The sequence below is a fragment of the Emys orbicularis genome, chromosome 10 (genome assembly GCF_028017835.1).
Source record: "Emys orbicularis isolate rEmyOrb1 chromosome 10, rEmyOrb1.hap1, whole genome shotgun sequence".
In the NCBI taxonomy this organism is placed as follows: domain Eukaryota; kingdom Metazoa; phylum Chordata; order Testudines; family Emydidae; genus Emys; species Emys orbicularis.
In genome coordinates this window covers 65439125-65457398 of record NC_088692.1, presented here as the reverse complement: position 1 = coordinate 65457398, position 18274 = coordinate 65439125, and the positions used below count along the sequence as shown (strand labels likewise).

Sequence of the window (18274 nt, the reverse complement as noted above, 5' to 3'; positions counted from 1 at the left end):
TGTAATACCCTAATCAATATCAAAACAGATATGTTGCTCATGCAGATGTTATAGCTTTCAGTATTTTAGAACTATTAAACTTGATTACAGGATAAACCTGTAAATTACAGAGTCCTGATGGTGTAATTTAAAATTGACAAATACATTAAACTTTAATTAAAGCTTTCCATTATAAATGAATTGGATACAATAAAATTTACTTTCAAAAGCAAAATGAAGAGTGATGTATTTGTGGTGCTAGATTTTTCACAAATTCCACAGTTTAGCATTCTTTACGAACACTAGAATTAACAGCAAATATGGCAGAAAGAGTGTCTTGTGATCATCCAAATTAAACAATGTTGGTTGATACCATAAAAGAATAGGTAAGGCTCAATATATTTGCTTTTGAGACAAATATGCACAGGTACTCAGCGTATGAGCCAAGTACAGTCATACAAGCACACAGAAAGGAAAGTGGCCACATTAGTAACAGTCTGGCACTGAGTTATATAATAAAAATGCCACATTGGCAGCTGATGGTTTTCTGGTGTTTCTTGACAAATATGGCCAGAACAAGCTGACATTTATGCAGGATTCGCTCTCTATGTCATATACTGGTGGTTAAACAAACTTGCCCATATTCAGAACTCATGTTAGTGAATGCCATTCCAACAGAGTCCAACAAAGTGGCACCCAATTACAAGTCTGAATTTGACTCTGTGAGAATTAGATTTACAATCAGGATAATGCAATTTGTTATCCCAACAGAGTGAAGCAGTTTAATGTTTTAGGGGGCGTTATTTTTGTCATTAAAAAAAGAAACATAAGAAGTGGGTAATTTTGCAAATGACTAATTTAGCCTGGCTGGGCACATCAGCTCAGTTTATTCTCACTGTGAAGCCTTTTGATATTTAGCACCTGACTGTCCTGGTGCACGTCAAATCTCACATGTGTTAAAAATTACATAATCAAGCATGTTGTGAAAGAGAGATTCTTGATTCCTTCCCTTTCCCCACCACCCAAGCTAATGCTTGTACATTCAAGGCCTGGTTATGTCACTGGAACTCTAGGACACAACTTCTCACTGACAGTTGGAGCCTGATTGGAGTTTTACCTATACTGAATGGCAAAATACTGTACAAGTTTGCAAATTACTACCATAAAAAACAAACAAAAAACCCACAACACCTGTTATGTTCAGAATTAAGGCCTCCAAAAAATAATAACATGAATGGGAGGGAAGTAGGTTTCCAACGCACATGTTGCCTCAGTGTCTTACAGGTGAAAGAAATCTAGTTTTAATAAACCTCTGTCCTTCATATGTCTAGTGTAGTCTCTAAAATCTTTTTTTTTTAAGTTTGGAGGAAAGTCCAAACAAACAAACAAACAAACAAACAAACAAACAAACAAACAAACATGCAGTGTCTGAGGTTAGAAGACAGGTTCATACTTAAAGTGATGACAGGTCTACAATTTATAATTATAAAGTAAGGAGTATAATATCTCTTTGCTTATTGAGGCGTAGTATCCTATCAGGACTAGCTGGAGGATTTTGTTTTATTTTTGTTAAACACACACATGTATTAAACTACCATGGTCCCGGGGAGAGCAAGAGATCAGAACCAGCTGAGGCCAAGGGGGCCTTTAAATGCTCCCAGTCTAATTCTAGAGCCTTGGTTTTATCACTATGCAGTAAGACTGACTCCTCCCCCCCACAAATCCCTTATGTTTTAGCTGATAAGTACAGTAGCAAGCTTGTTATACACAATCAGGAGAATTAATAGATAAGAGGTTTAGTTTAAGGATGTAATCAGGGTGAGTAAACACCAGGCTGACCAGCTGTAAACAGTGGTAATAAATGATAATATTTGTCCTGGTCACCTACTGAGCTATTAACACACTTTCCACTATGTAACAATGTAAATATGTCTTTCCAATGTCTACAATATATACAGTGTACCAGACTATCCTGTAGTCACATAACCAAATAAATAAGCTCTCTTTGTTGATCTTTACTGAGAACAAGTGTAGTATGGATTAATTTTCATTTTTGTTAAACAAAGGTGAACTTCGGTCATGTCAACATTTTCACTAGCTATGAAAATCTGACTCAACATGCAACACTCAAGCATAAGGAGTCAAGATCAGTAGTTACTGTATTGTATTTTACAGAATGCCATGTGGCATATGAGATGTCATAAATAGGGAAATTCACTAAGAAATGTAAGGATAGAACTTTTTACTTCATGGAAATATACCGGACACAAAATTTTTGGGAAGGTTAAGAGTGGAAAACCCCTGGGTTTCAAAAACATGGCACTTAAAACTACTTCCTTCAGCACCTGATTTTCAGATTATCTCAAACTGGCCTGCAAGTTTGTGTTGCCAGAACGTACACATACACTTGTTCCCTCAAAATTGGGCATGAAAGTTAATTGCTTGGATTTCCAGCTAACTGTTTCCATGCACCAAATGGACAATTTTCTGGATGTAAACATTTGGGAATATATTTTGATTCCCACAAAATTTGGGGTTGCAGCTGAAAATCTGGCCCTAAACACCAGGAACAGAATACACTAACAGAGCAGATACCATGGTCATAAGTATGCTTTAAAAACCTGTGATAGCCATTGCAAGTATTAATGTCTGTATATACATTTATCATTTCTTTTTTCACCTTTGTTAGTTTGCTTCTGCTCTGAGGTTTATTTGGAGATTTTATTATGCAGAAAGAGGTCATCAATTTACAGTTAAGGTCTGGAGAAGCCTCCCATTTTAAAGCCAATTCTCTCTCTCTCAAACACAATTTGATAAAAGCCAAACCACATGCCACATCTTACCTTCACATTGATTTTGTTTTGCTTTCTTTTTTGCAACTTTGGGATAAATAAATAAAGGTGTTTACAAGATATTTGGTTGCAAAGTTGCAGGCGGTTGAACTTTATAAAAATTCCTAACTTTTTTTCTGGTCTACACTTATTCCTTTATCTGTTCACTCCAGAATGTTCTTATTCTCTTTACCTCCATGAGAAGTAGTACCTTTGTTTTACAAGAGTTAAGAGTATAAATATGTACAAGCTTCTTAAGTGAAAATTAAATATTAGAATGCCAAGCTTTTGATAGAATGCATAGTGCAGTAGGGTGGTTGATTCTTTGAAGGAAACCCTTCTCCAACACAACTTGGGCACCCCAGGCATCAAGGAGGAAAGCTGGCAAACCATTAAACAATTGGCTAGAGCTGGTTGCTTTAAAAAAAAAAAAAAAAAAAAGGTACACATCACAAAACGTTTCAGGAGAAACTAATTTTGTTTGCATCATTTAAATTTTGTAAGACTTCATTTTCATGTCAACTGCAACTTTCAAAATTAAAATTTTCAAAAAAATTTTTGTTTTGATTTGAAAAAAATTCCACTTGCCATCACTTCTTTAGTTTTTCCACCGGGGAAAAGGTGGGAAAAAATAAAATGACAGAAAATGGTTTTTTTTCTGACTGAGATGAACCTTTTAAAATTATTTTGAAAACTAGTCTTTAAAAAAATCAATTTAATTTTTTTTGGTTTACAATCAATTTCTTTTGTCAGAATCCAAAATTTTCCGCAAATATTTTGGATTCTGTCAAGTCCTTTTTCATCTAAAGAAGTTTTGACCAACAGTTTTCAACCAGCAGTTCTCCTGACTGCTAGCTTCCATAGAGCGATGCTGGAACATCTTGAAAAGATAGAGATTTTGAGGAACCCTCTGCTAAGACAGCCGAGATGCACCCAATATAGAGGGAGCTTTTGCAAGATGTCTTTCCAGCTCAACCCTCAGAGAAAAGCACCAAACAAACCCTCAGAGGATGGGATAAGTTCCATTTCATGATCCTCAAACATGTAGTAGGTTCTGTCTGATTTTAAATCTAAAGCCCTTAAATATGCCCATCTGGCAAAACAAATTAAGCAAAGTTAACACAGATTAAGTGAAGGACAGGAAATGCCAAAGGTTCTTCTGGAAAGGGGAAGGTGTTGGTGTTTGGTCTCTGCTTTTCACCAAGGTTATCAGACCAGTTTTTCCATCTCCTGAGGCTTCTGAGGTGAAAATGGTTATTTACTATATCATTATCCCGAATGCAGTAGACAGGAGAAAGCCTAGGATTGCACATCTTGGCCACCATCCATTTGCCTCTGAGTTTCTAATAAGTACAGTATTAACCACCGCTTCCATTTGGAACTTTCTGGGATTCTAATTAGAACTGTCCTATACAAGGTGTAATTGTTACTGCACAGCAACAATGAAACCACAACTACAACCAGAACTACAACTAAAATACAATTACAACTTTAAAAAAAAAAAAAATCTACAACCAAAACGACAACCACAACCCTTCGTCTCCTCAAAATGCAGCAGCCTGGATGGCACAAGAAGGGACAATTTGCATCTCTTCATGCCATCCATGCTTAATTTGTTTCAATGTATGTAAGCATGGCTATTACTAGCATGGTTTTGTGCTGAGGGCATTGGACTGGAACAGTGGGTGTGAGTACTGAAAACACAAGCAGAGAGAGAGAGAGAAGAGTGTAAGAACAGGAGCAGGTGCCTATCTCAACGTGCCCTAAAACAAATTCCACGCATTATATAGAGTCAAAACTCACCCCTTTCCTTTAGTTTGGTTAAGAAAGAAGTTGACAATAAGGTGACAAAGTTGATTTCAAGCCTTCCACCTGCAGTTGGCCAATTGTAAGACTTCTATCTCTGTCTCTCAAGAGACCCATTCGTGTTTCCAGTATATCTAGGCAGGGTAATGAGTCAGTAGAACCCACTTAGCCCTCTCTCCACTAAAAAGGGGAACTGTTTCAGTCAAACACTGTCAGCCTGTTACAGATAGATAGAACAGTTTCAGATACAGCATGAACAGGGCCTATCTGCCTGTGCTTACAACACCAAGCATGTTATAGCTGCAGCAATTTGAAAATAATTTTGAAAGAGTAATTTGAAGATCTTTAATAAGGGGAAATGAGCTTGTGTCTTTTTATGTCCATTTCCTTAGTTTTGTTTTAATTAGTTTTCACACTGCGCCAGTCCCTCTCCTGTGCTGCACAGTGGAAAGCTTCCCAAACAAATGCCTCTACCAGGAAAACTCATCTGATCCCCTGACTGCATTTACTTTGAAACCTTATGGAAACAAAGGCTGGAGGAGCAGGTTTACAAAGTGTCACAACCTGAGTTTCTTTGGTTGGAGTCAGAACTTCTTAGAGCAAGAGGGAGCAAAGGAAGAATTAAAAATAGAGGCAAAAATCCATAGCATGCACCCAAAGGTCTGTTCTTATGGTAAATTCAAGTAATAATGTTAATGGAATTTTACGCTGGAACTAGGAAACAGTCTGCTGCTGAAAAATAAATGCTAAGTCCTTTAACATAAACAAATGTTGACATGAAGCTGGGGATATTTATTTTGAGAGTGACAGGCATGGATCCGGTCACAATGTTTAATTCCATATACATGTTGACTATCATGGCGAATAATCCAGTTAAAAAATAAATAGGGGTGACTGGGCAGACCTACACTGGGGTGGGAGATCCAGTCTGGCAACATACGGTAGGAAGCAATATGAGAGTGAGAAAAAGAGAGAATTAAAAGTGACATTTAAAATTCATTAATCTTAACATGTTTAACATTTAACATCTCTTTTGTTGGCATCCCAATTCCAAGCGTTCCTCTGTCCGTCCACCTGGCACACTGGTGCCACTCGCAAACAACTGACTTTAAAATATTACTCAATAATCATCATATTAGCTCGGCCAACATTCTTCCTGCTAAAAGGAGTCCCTCTCTGACTTTGCAGTGTGTAACATTGACCCTCGAGCAGGAAAGTGAATTGCTTTTCATGCACAGATAGGCTTTGCATCACAGACATAGGTGAGGACACAGCTTGTCTATTCTTTGTTTGCTTCCACAGTCATGAAAGTCTGCTTACCCCTGTTCTGTGACACACCCAAACCACATTGGCATGAGGGTGTGTCTGCACTATAGTAACTATACGAGCATAGCTACAGTGCCATAACTATGTTGGCATACCCCATAGTGTAGTTGCACCCTACACAGACTGAAGGGGTTTTTCTGCCAGGGCAGGAACCCCACCTCTCTGAGCTATGGTAGCTAGGTTAATGGAAGCATTCTTCTGTCAACCTAGCTGCATCTACACTGGGGGTTAGGTCAGCATAGCTACATCTCTCACAGGTGTGAATTTTTTTACCAAAATTTTAAGTGTAGACCAGGGCTAAGGTGAAAGAGACCCAGCTTGGGAATCAAACTCTACACCTGGCAGAAGAGGAAAGTGCCAGGCAGATAAATACAGTCTCTGCAAAGTAGCCTAGAGTTAGATTTATGAAAAGTAAGAAGATGAAACTCGAGAGCCAAAAAGCCAATCAGAAACCAGCCTATTCCAATGGTCTTTAGTGTAATCTGGTGACAGATAATCCACATTCCTGAAAATCTGCATTCCAGCTAGTCTAAAAAAAACCCAAAACACCTACGTCAGCGTTACAAATTAGCAGGTTTCAGTTTTATCTTTTTTCCAATCACTCCAGATACATATGTAATGTCAGCAAATTCAAGGTGTCTTGGAGTTACCTATTTGCATCTGCATTAATGATATCCAAGAACATAGTGTATCAATGGTTAACTTAACAGAAATAAAAAACAATACAAGAAACTTCTTTGAAGCACAAAAGTTACAGCTTATCGTCTCTCTCAAGTATGGAGGAAGCCTTCTATCCTGAAACACTTTCTGTACGGAATTCGTTTTCCTAAAACACTGTTATATCGGACAATATACCTTCAAATTCCTACAATCAGTCTATACAAACAGGCTCTCCACAATGTTGGTACTTAAGGGCTCTAACTCAGGATTGAAAAACAACCTTCAAGACATACCAATAACTAGGGAGAGAGACACAGGGATAGTTAACATTGTTATTTCAATCCAACAGCCTATTATTAAGGAATCATAGGCTATTGTTCACTTTACTTTTGTGTTCTAAATGTATATAATAGGAAGAAGTCAACAGTTTGAGTTAGAATGAAAGAAGTTACAATGAAAATTACAGTAGGTATTAAGGTTTTTGAGAATTAAGGTATCCCTCACCTTCTGCCAAGAATAGGACCTGGGATACAGAAAAATATTCACAGGAAGCTTAGAGGGATGTGGGATTAAATTTCTAGCATAAGTAACATTTCCTATAAATCATGATCTTCTTGTTTGAAATAAGTGATTTACAAACAAATGTGAGAACAACAACATTTGTGTGGGATGGAGATCAGTATGGACTAAAATAAGAGGGCAATGGCAAAGTCTGAAGTCAATTAACTTCATAGGAGTGGGATATAAAATAGAATTTTATCAGCAGACAATGACATTTATACGCCAATATAGCTCATACGTGTGTGTGGAGATGCACAACATAATCTGCATGGTTTTCCAGTTTTCAAATGCTTTAGTGCATATCAATACCTATGCCCAGAATAGTGCAAAGCCACACAATTTCACCCACAGGCACAAGTCCCATACGGGGCTACACCTTTTTTTTTGCCCCATTAGATCATGTTACAGCTCCTGATTCCTAAAAAAATCATTAGGTGCTTATTTGCAAGGGGGGGAAATAAGAAGCAAAAGAGAAAGTAAAATAATATCTGGCGGTCGCTCCAAAATAGGACGGGGGGAAGAGAGAGAGCAAGAAAGGGGATGAGGGAGAGAAAGAGATTCGAAGCCAGCACCTAAACCTCATGCATTGCCTTTTGCTACTGAAGCATTGCCAGGTTCTGGCGTTACTTGTCCTTTTGTATTCTCTGCTGCTGGTAAGTACATAATAGCGGGAGAGGACAAATATCATGACACGAACAAGCTTCCATGTATTCACCCAATTTGGGAATAACCCTTTTATTGACCAAATTATATAACATGCCTGAGACTGCTAATTCGACATGCCCTTTCCCTTATGATCTCATATACCTCCAGTGTCCTATCAATGCCTACAACTCATTTTGAAGATACTGAAGGTCCCTTAAACCTCTGATATTTATTGAGAGCCACTTTAAAACATGTCCTTAGGAGAGACAAATGGTTGGGAGAACATTAGTTTTCTAAGCTACTGTCTGGTCAACTAAGATTCCGTTTACCGTAAACAGATAATCTGGGGAGATGGGTTAAAGAGTGATTTGTCTCAATATTGCCAGCAAAGCAAATTCCCTACAAGTTCGTTACTACATGAACACATAACGAATTATCTGAAGTGATATTTTAATTAGCAACAGAAATGAAATAACATTGTCAAGAATGATTGTGATTACTTATGTAAAATCCAAATGAAGAATCCAATTCTTTCCTTTATTGGGTGGAGATCTACTCCTGGAAATTAAATTCTCTGTGGTTTCATACACTGTAGGGCATAATATTAGAATCATCCTCTAAACATGGATCTGTAAACAAAAGTATTTGCTCATGTACTGTTGGCAGGATAAAAGTTAAGTGTTCACAAAATTTGAAGCATGCAGCTTGTGTGTGAATGCAAATCAAGTGGTTCGGCATCTACAGTAACTACCTGAAATTTGAGCAGAACTATCCTGAGCTTCAGCAAGTGTAAAAATCTTAGGTGTGAAAAACTGCCTAAGTAAAATTTCACAGGCCAAATGGAAACCCCTTTGAAAATGCAGCAGTTCGTGACTTGGATGTTTCACTTAGATGGTAAGGGAAAAAAAGAAGAATGTCTATCTTTGAAAGGCACATTCAATAAATCTTTAGCCACAACTTGTTAAAAGTCAGCACACTAGCACTCTGAATCTTCTTGAAGAATACTATGTAATCAATACATCCATCCTATGGCAGCATAGATGATGTATGGCGGGGATGGTGGAGAGGAAGGATTCATGGTTTGAGCATTGGCCAGCTAAATCCAGGATGGTGAGTTCAATCCTTGAGGGGGCCATTTAGGGATCTGGGGCAAAAATCTGTCTGGGGATTGGTCCTGCTTTGAGCAGGGGGTTGGACTAGATGACCTCCTGAGGTCCCTTCCAACTCTGATATTCTATGATTCTATGTAACCTGAATCTGAGCCATAATGTCACCAGTTTTAGATACTTGAAAGTAAGTTAGAGTGATGCAGGCCCATATTTTCAAAACCACGTGTGTTAATTACTGTGACAGCATGCACAATTTGTGAATGTGAATTTTTGCACATCTATAATTTAACATGATTTCACATGTGCAGATTTGATTTGTCTAAGAAGTTTCCACTTCTCCCTATATGCTTATTAGTAAAAGAAACCATCAGAGATGACACTTTAATGGAAAAAATGTGTGTGGGCAAAATATTTTGTTTGCACCATTCTACGAAACACATCTGATCAGAGAAAATTGTTGAACTAAGAAATTCTATGTGAAAAGGGCTGCACAGTCAATAAGTTTACATGTGTTTGGAATATAGTTTTGTCAACTGTACAATGAGAACACAAAAGAAAAAAGAATTTACCTCTTAAGACACAGAAACACCCTGTCCTCCTAAACTACTCTCTTTTTGTCTCACTGCTCTGTTAAACAGTCAGCTGCTGCCAGATGCTCTGGCTAGAAGTGGTTGCAGATGGTCAGTTGTCCAGTTAACAGAACAGAATGCTTTCCTCAGTCTCTCCCTAACATCGTGTCTGGGCTAAAAGCAGGCAGTGGTCCAGAGGCCATTTGACCTAGTTAAGACTACAGGTCAATTTTGATAATTTAGTCAAGATTAATTCTCCATCCTGTCTGAAGTAAAAGTAAACCATCTTGACACATTAAGAACATGAAGTGTCAAGCCTTGCAGTGATTTTGCAGATTTTACTACAGACCACATCTTTAAAGAAAATTTGAATCCCTCTGTTGCATCAATAAACAGGGGCACCTTCAACCTATGTCTCTACTTTGCTTGTTTGAACTGTACGTTTATGACTGACATTGACTATAAGCGCTATAGGGAAGGAACTGTGGGTCTAATCCAAAGTCCACTAAGAACAATCAGTGGGAAGACTTTAGTTGACTTCAACAGGCTTTGGATCAGGCCCTGTGTCTTCTTCTCTGTACCCAATCCTGCAAATGCTTACCACTACAGTTTATGGTACTAATGGGATGACGCATGATAGTAAGTACCGTGCCTACTAGCAAGTATTTGCAGGATTGGGCACTAAAACTGTACTATGCTGAGCCAACTGTTGGTAGTCAATACATTGCTAGAAATAGTAAAGAGATAAATCCTAGATCCTTCGTAGTAATTTTCCAAATCTAATAGACCAGTTACAAGGAACATATAAAAGCAGATTACCATTCAGAAAGTGACTTGTATCCCCTTACAGATCGCTGGACAAAACTATTTTAATCACTGCCAGCCTCAAAGATTCTGATAAGTGACCTGGCAAACTTATATTCCCAATTATACATGGTGACAAATTTGTCTAATTTTGTTTAAAGCTGGTAAATATATATTCAAGCACTGGATTAGTTTGACAGCAATGTAGCTCAGACTTAAGATTTCTATTACTGGGGAAATAAGTGACCTAACCTAATCTTGCTGTCTTGTACAGAATGTTATGGTATGATCCTAAAAGTTAAAAAAGCTTTCAGCTCCTATTTAGATGTCATTTGACTTGATTTTCTACCACAACTATTCTGGGGTGTGTCATTTTTGCCTGAAAAAAGTATGGAAAAGACAATTAATGCATGTACTCACCCAAACCACTGAGAGTATACACAAGGTCACTGGCATCCAGTAGAATTGGTCCATTCTCCTGCTGGCCTTCTTCCTTGTAGTACAATTTGTACCCTTCAATAGTTGCTGTATCCTCAGAGTCCTGATGCCACCTCACTGTAATGATTGTACAGTTCAGTGGTTCCAAACTCAGCTCAGGAGACTTTGGTGCTAGGGTAAGAAATTATATCTTTTTATATATTAGAAACAAACAATTCTTGCAAACACATTTCTTCAAGATTCAACATTTCAAACTCCAAGCTCAAGATTATTCAGAACTGGGATTCTGGTTCCAGCCCAGCTGTACAATTATGTAACTGATACTATATAATGTAGGCCAGCCTTATCTATACCACCTATCTAAAAGCATATCAAACTGGGCTATCTTGCAGAAAGGGTCACTTTGTAATTTAACATTTTTATAATGGAGAATTCAACTTTGAGTTAGGTTATTTTAGTTTTGCTTTAAACTAAAGTCCCCACAAAATGCATTTGACCGAGCACAGATTAAGTCCAGATTAAACTTTAGTGTCTATCTATAAAAATGAAACTGTCACTACTCATGTTTTAAAATTATTCAGAGCTGGAATAATTGATAGCTTGTTCAAGAAAGTTAAGCAGGGAGAAAAAAGAAGGAAGCGTTGCATTATACATCAAGAATATATACACTTGTTCTGAGATGCAGAAAGCAGAGAGTTGAAGGCAGAGCAGTTGAAAGTCTCCGGATAACGATAAAAGGGGGGAAAATAGGGGTGACATCATGGTGGGGTTTACTATAGACCACCAAATCAGGAAGAGGAGGTGGATGAGGCATTTCTAGAACAGAAAAATCCAAAACACAAGACATGGTAATAATGGGGGACTTCAAATACCCAGATATCTATTAGAAAAGTAATATGGCAAAACACAAAACTTCCAATAAGTTCTTGGAATGTATTGAGGACAACTTTTTCTTTCAGAAAGTGGAGGAAGTACCAGAGGGACAGGCTTTTTAGACTTGATTCTGACCAACAGGGAGGAATGGGTTGCAAATCTGAAGGTGGAAGGTAGTTTGGGTGAAAGAGATAATAAAATGATAGATTTCATGATTGGAAAGCAAGGAGAGAAGAAAATAAGGACAATGGATTTCAAAAAAGCAGACTTTAAAAAAAAATCAGAAAACTGGTAGGCAGTCCCCAGGGAAGAAATTCTAAAGAATAAAGGAGTTCAGGAGAGCTGGCAGTTTCTCAAGGAGACAATACTAATGGCACAATTGCAACCTCTCTCGATGTAAAGGAAAGATAGGAAGAATAGTAATACAGGAAGAATATGGGTCCATAAGGAGCTCTTTAATGACCTGAAAATCGAAAAAGAAACCTACAAAAAGTGGAAATATGGATGAATTGCTAAAGAGAAGTACAAAAGAATAACACAAGCATGTAGGAACAAAAACCAGACAGGTTAAGGCCCAAAATAAGTTACTCCTAGCAAGGGACATAAAGGGCAATAAGAAGAATTAAATACATTAGGAGGAAGAGAATGACATAGGGAAGTGTAAGTCATCTATTCTACTGAGTAATAAGCGGGGAAGGAGAGCTAAGAACTGACGACATCAAGAAGGTTGAGGTGTTTAATGACTATTTTACTTCAGTCTTCACTAAAAGGGTTAATGGTGATCAGATACTGAACACAAGTAATATTAACAACAAGGGGGAAGGAATGCAAACCCAAACAGGGAAAGGACAGGTTACAGAATATTTAGATAAGTTAGATGTATTCAAGTCAGCAGGGCCTGATGAAATTCATCCTAGGGTACGTAAGGAACTATTTGAAGCAATCTTGGAACTGTTAGAAATTATATTCAAGAACTCATGGAGGACAGATGATGTCCCAGAGGACTGGAGAAGGGCAAACACAGTACTATCTTTACAAAGGTGAACAAAGAGGACCCAGGGAATTCTAGAACAGTCTGCCTAACTTCAATACCTGGAAAAATACTAGAACAAATTATTAAACAATCAATTTGTAAACACCTAGAGGATAACAGAGTTATAAGGAATAGCCAGCATGGATTTGTCAAGACCTCTTGCGGTCCCTTCCAGCCCTACATTTCTGTGATTCCATAATAACCTCCTATTTCCCCTCTGCCCCAAGCATAAGAATTTAATAAATGATTACATCACCCAATGCCAAATATGGTCTAGGCTACTGCCTCATTAAGAACATTTAAGAAATAAACCTTTACACAAAAACCTACACGTTTTTGAATATCATATTCTTGCTGAACTTTAATGCTTTCATAAGTGCTATTACTGAGTAATAAGCTTGACTTACATTACAGTAAAACACCGTGGATCAGATTGAGGACTAGTGGATCAAAAAATGAGGCTGACTGGCATATGCAGAAAAATATAGGCACAAATGTGACTATATTGATGTATGCACTTCAAGTAGCCACATGCATAGCTGGTATGTGTAAATTCCCTGATTTGCAACCACAATTTTTTGCACTCCATTTTTAAAACTATATTTATGCAAGAGACTTCAACATCATTGTTAAGGAGGCCAAATGCTAACATGCTTGAGCTGCTTCTGGCTTAGAAACATGGCTTAAAGCCCCTAAAATGAAATGTCAAACTTGTAAATATCAAATATGAAAAAGAACTAAGACCAACACAGTGACAGATCAGCTCTTTGCCTTTAACACCATGCAAAAGGCCCCACATAGTACAGATTAATTAAAGCAGTTAGGTATAGTTCAAATTGTGCCTCAAAAGCAAGACTGATCTAAATTAATTAATTGATTGAAACACCCAGTAGGTTGAGTAGCTTGAGCTCTAGAGATTCCACACACAAAACGAGGGTTTTAGCAATATCTGCTGCAGTACTCCAAAAAAAAAAAAAAAAAAATCCACCTACCCTCTCCCCCACCCCGAAAAACACTGTATTTCAAATCTGTACAACATGGCAGGAAATCAACATGTGAAATTCACTAAATAAAAACGCAGAACTTCTAACAGTGGTCTGGTCCACATCGAAGTCAGTTGGAGTCTTTCCATTTTCTTTAGTAAGATCTGGACCAGGCCCACACTGAACTTTTATCCAAGGGATTTGAGGAAAAGAAAATCACCTTTCACACTTGTGGCTTTGGGGGTCCGGTGGGAAGTCCACAGAGAGGCTTCTCCCCAGCCTATCCTCGTTGCTGCAGTGATACGAACCAAGTAGACACTATCGGGCTTCAGGCCTCCCAGGAGATACTCATTTGTGGTCCCTGGAAGCTCCAGAACCTGGATAGTGCTTTCTGCATTGAGGCGAAAAGACACACGGTACGAGACCACTTGGCCTCGCCTGAATTTGGCTGGGATCGGCAGCCAGGAGATGAGAATATCTGTGGGACTTCGACTTGTCAAACTGATTTCAGGAGCTCTCAAAGGAACTAAAAATAAAGGAAATAAAGTTTTCAAAGCTTGATGTATGTAAAAAAACATAAACACACACAAACCCCTTAAGCAACTGTCTTATTACTGTGCCCTTCAGTAAAATTTCCCTGGAATATTATTGGACTGCCAAAGGAAGTCTGGTGAATCCAATTTATTTATTTTTTAAATAACCTGAAATTGGTTATATTTCTACCTTCTGTATACAGTAGTGACCATAATAAACCTGATCCTAGAAGATACTCAGTACCTTCGTCTCCAACTAATTTCAATAAGAGTTGACTGCAACAGCATCTGGGTCCAAAATGAGCACATTTTTGTTGCAGCAATAAGGTGTACATGTTAATTAGATCACAGTTCATAGGAAATAGGGAGAGAGTCTTTTCTCAACATTTGAAATCTTTACAAGAAGCACATTCCACTCAAAGAATAAAAGTCCCTCATTTTTTAAATATCCTTTTAGGTAGGAATGGATTTCCATTCAAAGCTAAAGAAAATGCAACGAATTTACCGTTTAGGTTACATATCTGATCATTTCAGATGTTTGTGAACAATACAGATTCTGTGTGAGTGAACAATGAATCTCTCGCTACTAACAAAATAAGAGAGATACCTGTCCCAGTGAGGGGTTCTTTACTGGCAGAGAGGTTCTATCAGGCATTTCAGGTAACTGGCTGTTACCTGATGGGTAAAGATCCAAAAACTGTTTGTGGTGGGATGTCTAACTGCCACCAGGTGAACCTGTAGAATGCTAGGGAAAAGGCACTTTGACTTGAGGGTAAGAAGACAGTAGATAGTCCTGCTATTTTGGACTGTCTCTGGAGATATCCAGAGGAGAGCAACAATAATGATTAAAAGGTTTAGATATAAAATGGTAAAAGGTTTAGAAAACCTGACCTATGAGGAAAGGTTTAAAAAACTGGGCATGTTTAGTCTTGAGAAAAGAAGACTGAAGGGGGACCTGATAAGAGTCTTCAAATATGTCAAGAGTTGTGATAAAGAGAAAGGAGATCAATTGTTCTCCATGTCCCTTGAAGGTAGGACAGAAGTAATGGGATTAATCTGCAGCAAGGGAGATTTAGGTTAGATATTAGCAACATTTTCTTATTATAAGGGAAATTAAGCTCTGGAATAGGCTTCTAAGGAAGGCAGTGGAATCTTCATCACTGGAGGTTTTTAAGAACACCTATCAGGCAGTGTTCCCTCAAATTTTTCCCACCCATGTGCGGAATGAATTTTATTACGTGCACCAATATGGAGGTGATGTGTGACACATCACCTTCATATCAGTGCACATAACAAAATTCATGTGGTGGAGGTGGGGCTGAGGGGTTCAGAGCGTGGGACGGGGCTCAGGACTGGGACAGAGGGTTGGGGTTCAGGGGTGGGAGGACTCCGGCTGGGGGTGCAGGCTCTGGGATGGAGCCAGGGATGAGGGGCTCAGGGCTGGGGCAGAGGGTTGGGGGGGGGGAGGGCTCCAGCTCGGGGTGTGGGTTCTGGGGTGGGGCCAGGGATGAGAGGTTTGGGGTGCAGGAGGGTGCCCTGGGGCTACGGTGGGGAGAGAGGACTCCTGCCAGCTCTCTTTCCCCACAGCAGCAGCTGGGCTGTGGGGGAGAGATACCTCTCCCCGCCGCAGCAGCTCCAGGGCTGGGCCGCAGGATAGGCACCCCTCTCCTGGCCCCTGCAGGTCCGGGCCAGGGCTGGGTTCAGGTCGGGCCGGGTCTGGACCAGGCCTCCCGCGTTCAGGGTTGGGCCGGGCTGCCGCGGCTGGGCCTGGGGCCGGGTTGGGGTAGGGGCTGGGGTAGGGGCACCACGGCAGGTCCAGGCCGTGGCATAGTTGGAGCTGGGGGGCTGCCATGGCCGTGGCAGGTTGGGGGCCGGGCTAGGTTGGAGCCAGGGAAGGGGTTCCCCTTCCCCGGCAGATCCCCGGGCAGGTTCCCTGAGTGCCTACACAGCGCTAAATAGGATGCCACACGGCCGTGCAGCTTACAGGGATGGTCTAGGTTTACTTGGTTCTGCCTCAACGCAGGAGGCTGCACTTGACCCCTCAAGGTCCCTTCGAGCCCTACGTTTCTATGATTCTCTGATTGCACATACGGTTTTGTTAGGGCCAAGTAGAGAAATGTTTCCATTTGGCTAGGTAACATTTTCTGATGGAGTCTTTTCTGCTGTTAAGAATGATTTGCATGGCTTCAGGACAGGAACGTTCCAGACTCAATGTCCAAACAAACACCAGTCATGAGATGAAGATCATTGGGGTTCAGTTGCCTGACCGGTTGTTGTTCTGGGTCAAGATATCTGGAAAGGTCCAAACACTGATAGGTGGATGGAATGACACTTGTAGGAGGCTTTGAAACCAGAATTACCTGGGCCAGCTGGGGGCCAGAAGGATGACTTGTCTAGACAAATCTTCCATAGACCCTGAGATAGTAGCAGGATGAGAGGGAAAACATAACTGAAATGATTTAAGGAAGAAGGAGAGCACTGCCCATGGAGCACTGACCTTCATCTCCCCTGTAGCAGTATATGTTGCACTTCCTGTTTGCCTGAGATGCAAACAGGTCCCAAGTCGGGGTTCTCTACTGAGTGAAGATACGATTTACTAATGAATTGTGTAACGCGCACTCGTGATCAGTGGCAAAATATCTGCCGAGGCTGTCTGCCGGTGAATTCTGGGTTCCTGAGAGGTATACTGCCAATAGGGTGACGTGTGGTTCTGTAAGCACCAGTTCCATAAGCTGACTGCTTCTATTCAGAGGGGGATGGAGTGTGCCCTCCCTGCTTGTTTATTTAGAAAACAGTAGTTATGTTGTCTTACATTATCAGGATGTGCTGGGAATTTATGAATGGTACGAATGCTTCGCAAGCCTCTTGTACTGCTCTCAGATCCAGAAGATTTAAGTGCATTCTGGTTTCTCGAGGCATCCACGTGCCTCGTGCTGTGTGATGGCCCACATGGGCTCCCCAGCCTATTAGAGGCATCTGTAATTATCATCTTGTTAGGTGTGGAGGACAGAAAAGGAACTTCCACACAACATGCCCAGGGTCCTTCCACCATGCCAGAGAGGCCCTCACCTCAGAGGGAATTGTCACTACGGTACTCATGCTGTGCTTGCTCGGTGTATATAGTGTTCAGAGCCAGCCTTGCCGGCAACAGAGGTGGAGTCTGACAAATGGCATCATCATAAGTACATGATGCTATATGGCACAGAACAGTAAGGAATATCCAAACTGAGATTCAAGGGCAGCACATAACTAGAGCTGTTAAGAGTGCCCATGGCCCCAAATTTGTCCATGGGGAGGTACGTCCTTGCCATGATTGAATCCAGTGCCACTCCTATAGATACCATGATATGCATTGGAGTTAGAGTTGACTTCTAGCATCCCTGAGAAACTGTGTAAACCTGGAGATAGAGAAGTGACAAGACTGACGCTGACTTCCAGGAGAGACCTGCCGGTCAGAAGCCAGTCATCCAGGTATGGGAAGATGGTGGAGCTGCCTTGTCTAAGCTGAGCTGCTGCTATTGAGAACACTTTTGTGAAGACTCTGGGAGCTATAGATAGCCCAAACTGGAGTACCCTGTATTGATAGTAGTGGGAGCCCATCACAAATCCAAGCAATCATCTGTGAGAGAGATGAATAGCCACATGAAAGTATGCATCTTTCATACTGAGAGCCATGAACCATATGTCTTTTTCTAGGAATGGTATTATTAATGACAATGTAACCATGTGGAATTTCAGTTTGTGAATAAAAACGTTGAATTGACGCAGGTCTCGAGCCTCCTTTCCTCTTGGGACTAGGAAATATTTTGAAAAGATCCCTTTTCTCCTGATGTTGAGGAAGTAGCTGCTGTTATATTCCTCACTGAAGAAGAGACTGTACATCTTGAAGGAGGATCCCCTCGTGAGAGTGATCCTTGAAAAGGGATGGGGAAATGGGTTTTGGAGGAGGTGCATAGATAAACTTGATCATCCAGAATGGATGATGTCCAGCACCCACCTGTTGTCATTGCCACCCAATTGTGGGGAAATTTTGCTAGGTATCCCCTGAAATGGATCTCAGAATCATATGGAGATGGGATCAATATTGGTTCACAGCTCCTTAGCATCATGTCAAAAATATATCT

General features: G+C 40.1%; 1 protein-coding gene across 1 annotated transcript in view; it reads right to left on the bottom strand.

Annotated features, from left to right (window-relative positions):
- The window catches only part of PRTG (protogenin), a 126345-nt gene that overhangs the window by 28657 nt on the left and 79414 nt on the right, over nucleotides 1-18274 (bottom strand). The window contains exons 10-11 of the mRNA XM_065412642.1: nucleotides 13838-14143; nucleotides 10711-10899 (exon numbers count right to left, since the gene is read on the bottom strand). Coding sequence (XP_065268714.1) covers nucleotides 10711-10899; nucleotides 13838-14143 — 495 coding nt within the window. The remainder of the gene's footprint in view (nucleotides 1-10710; nucleotides 10900-13837; nucleotides 14144-18274) is intronic.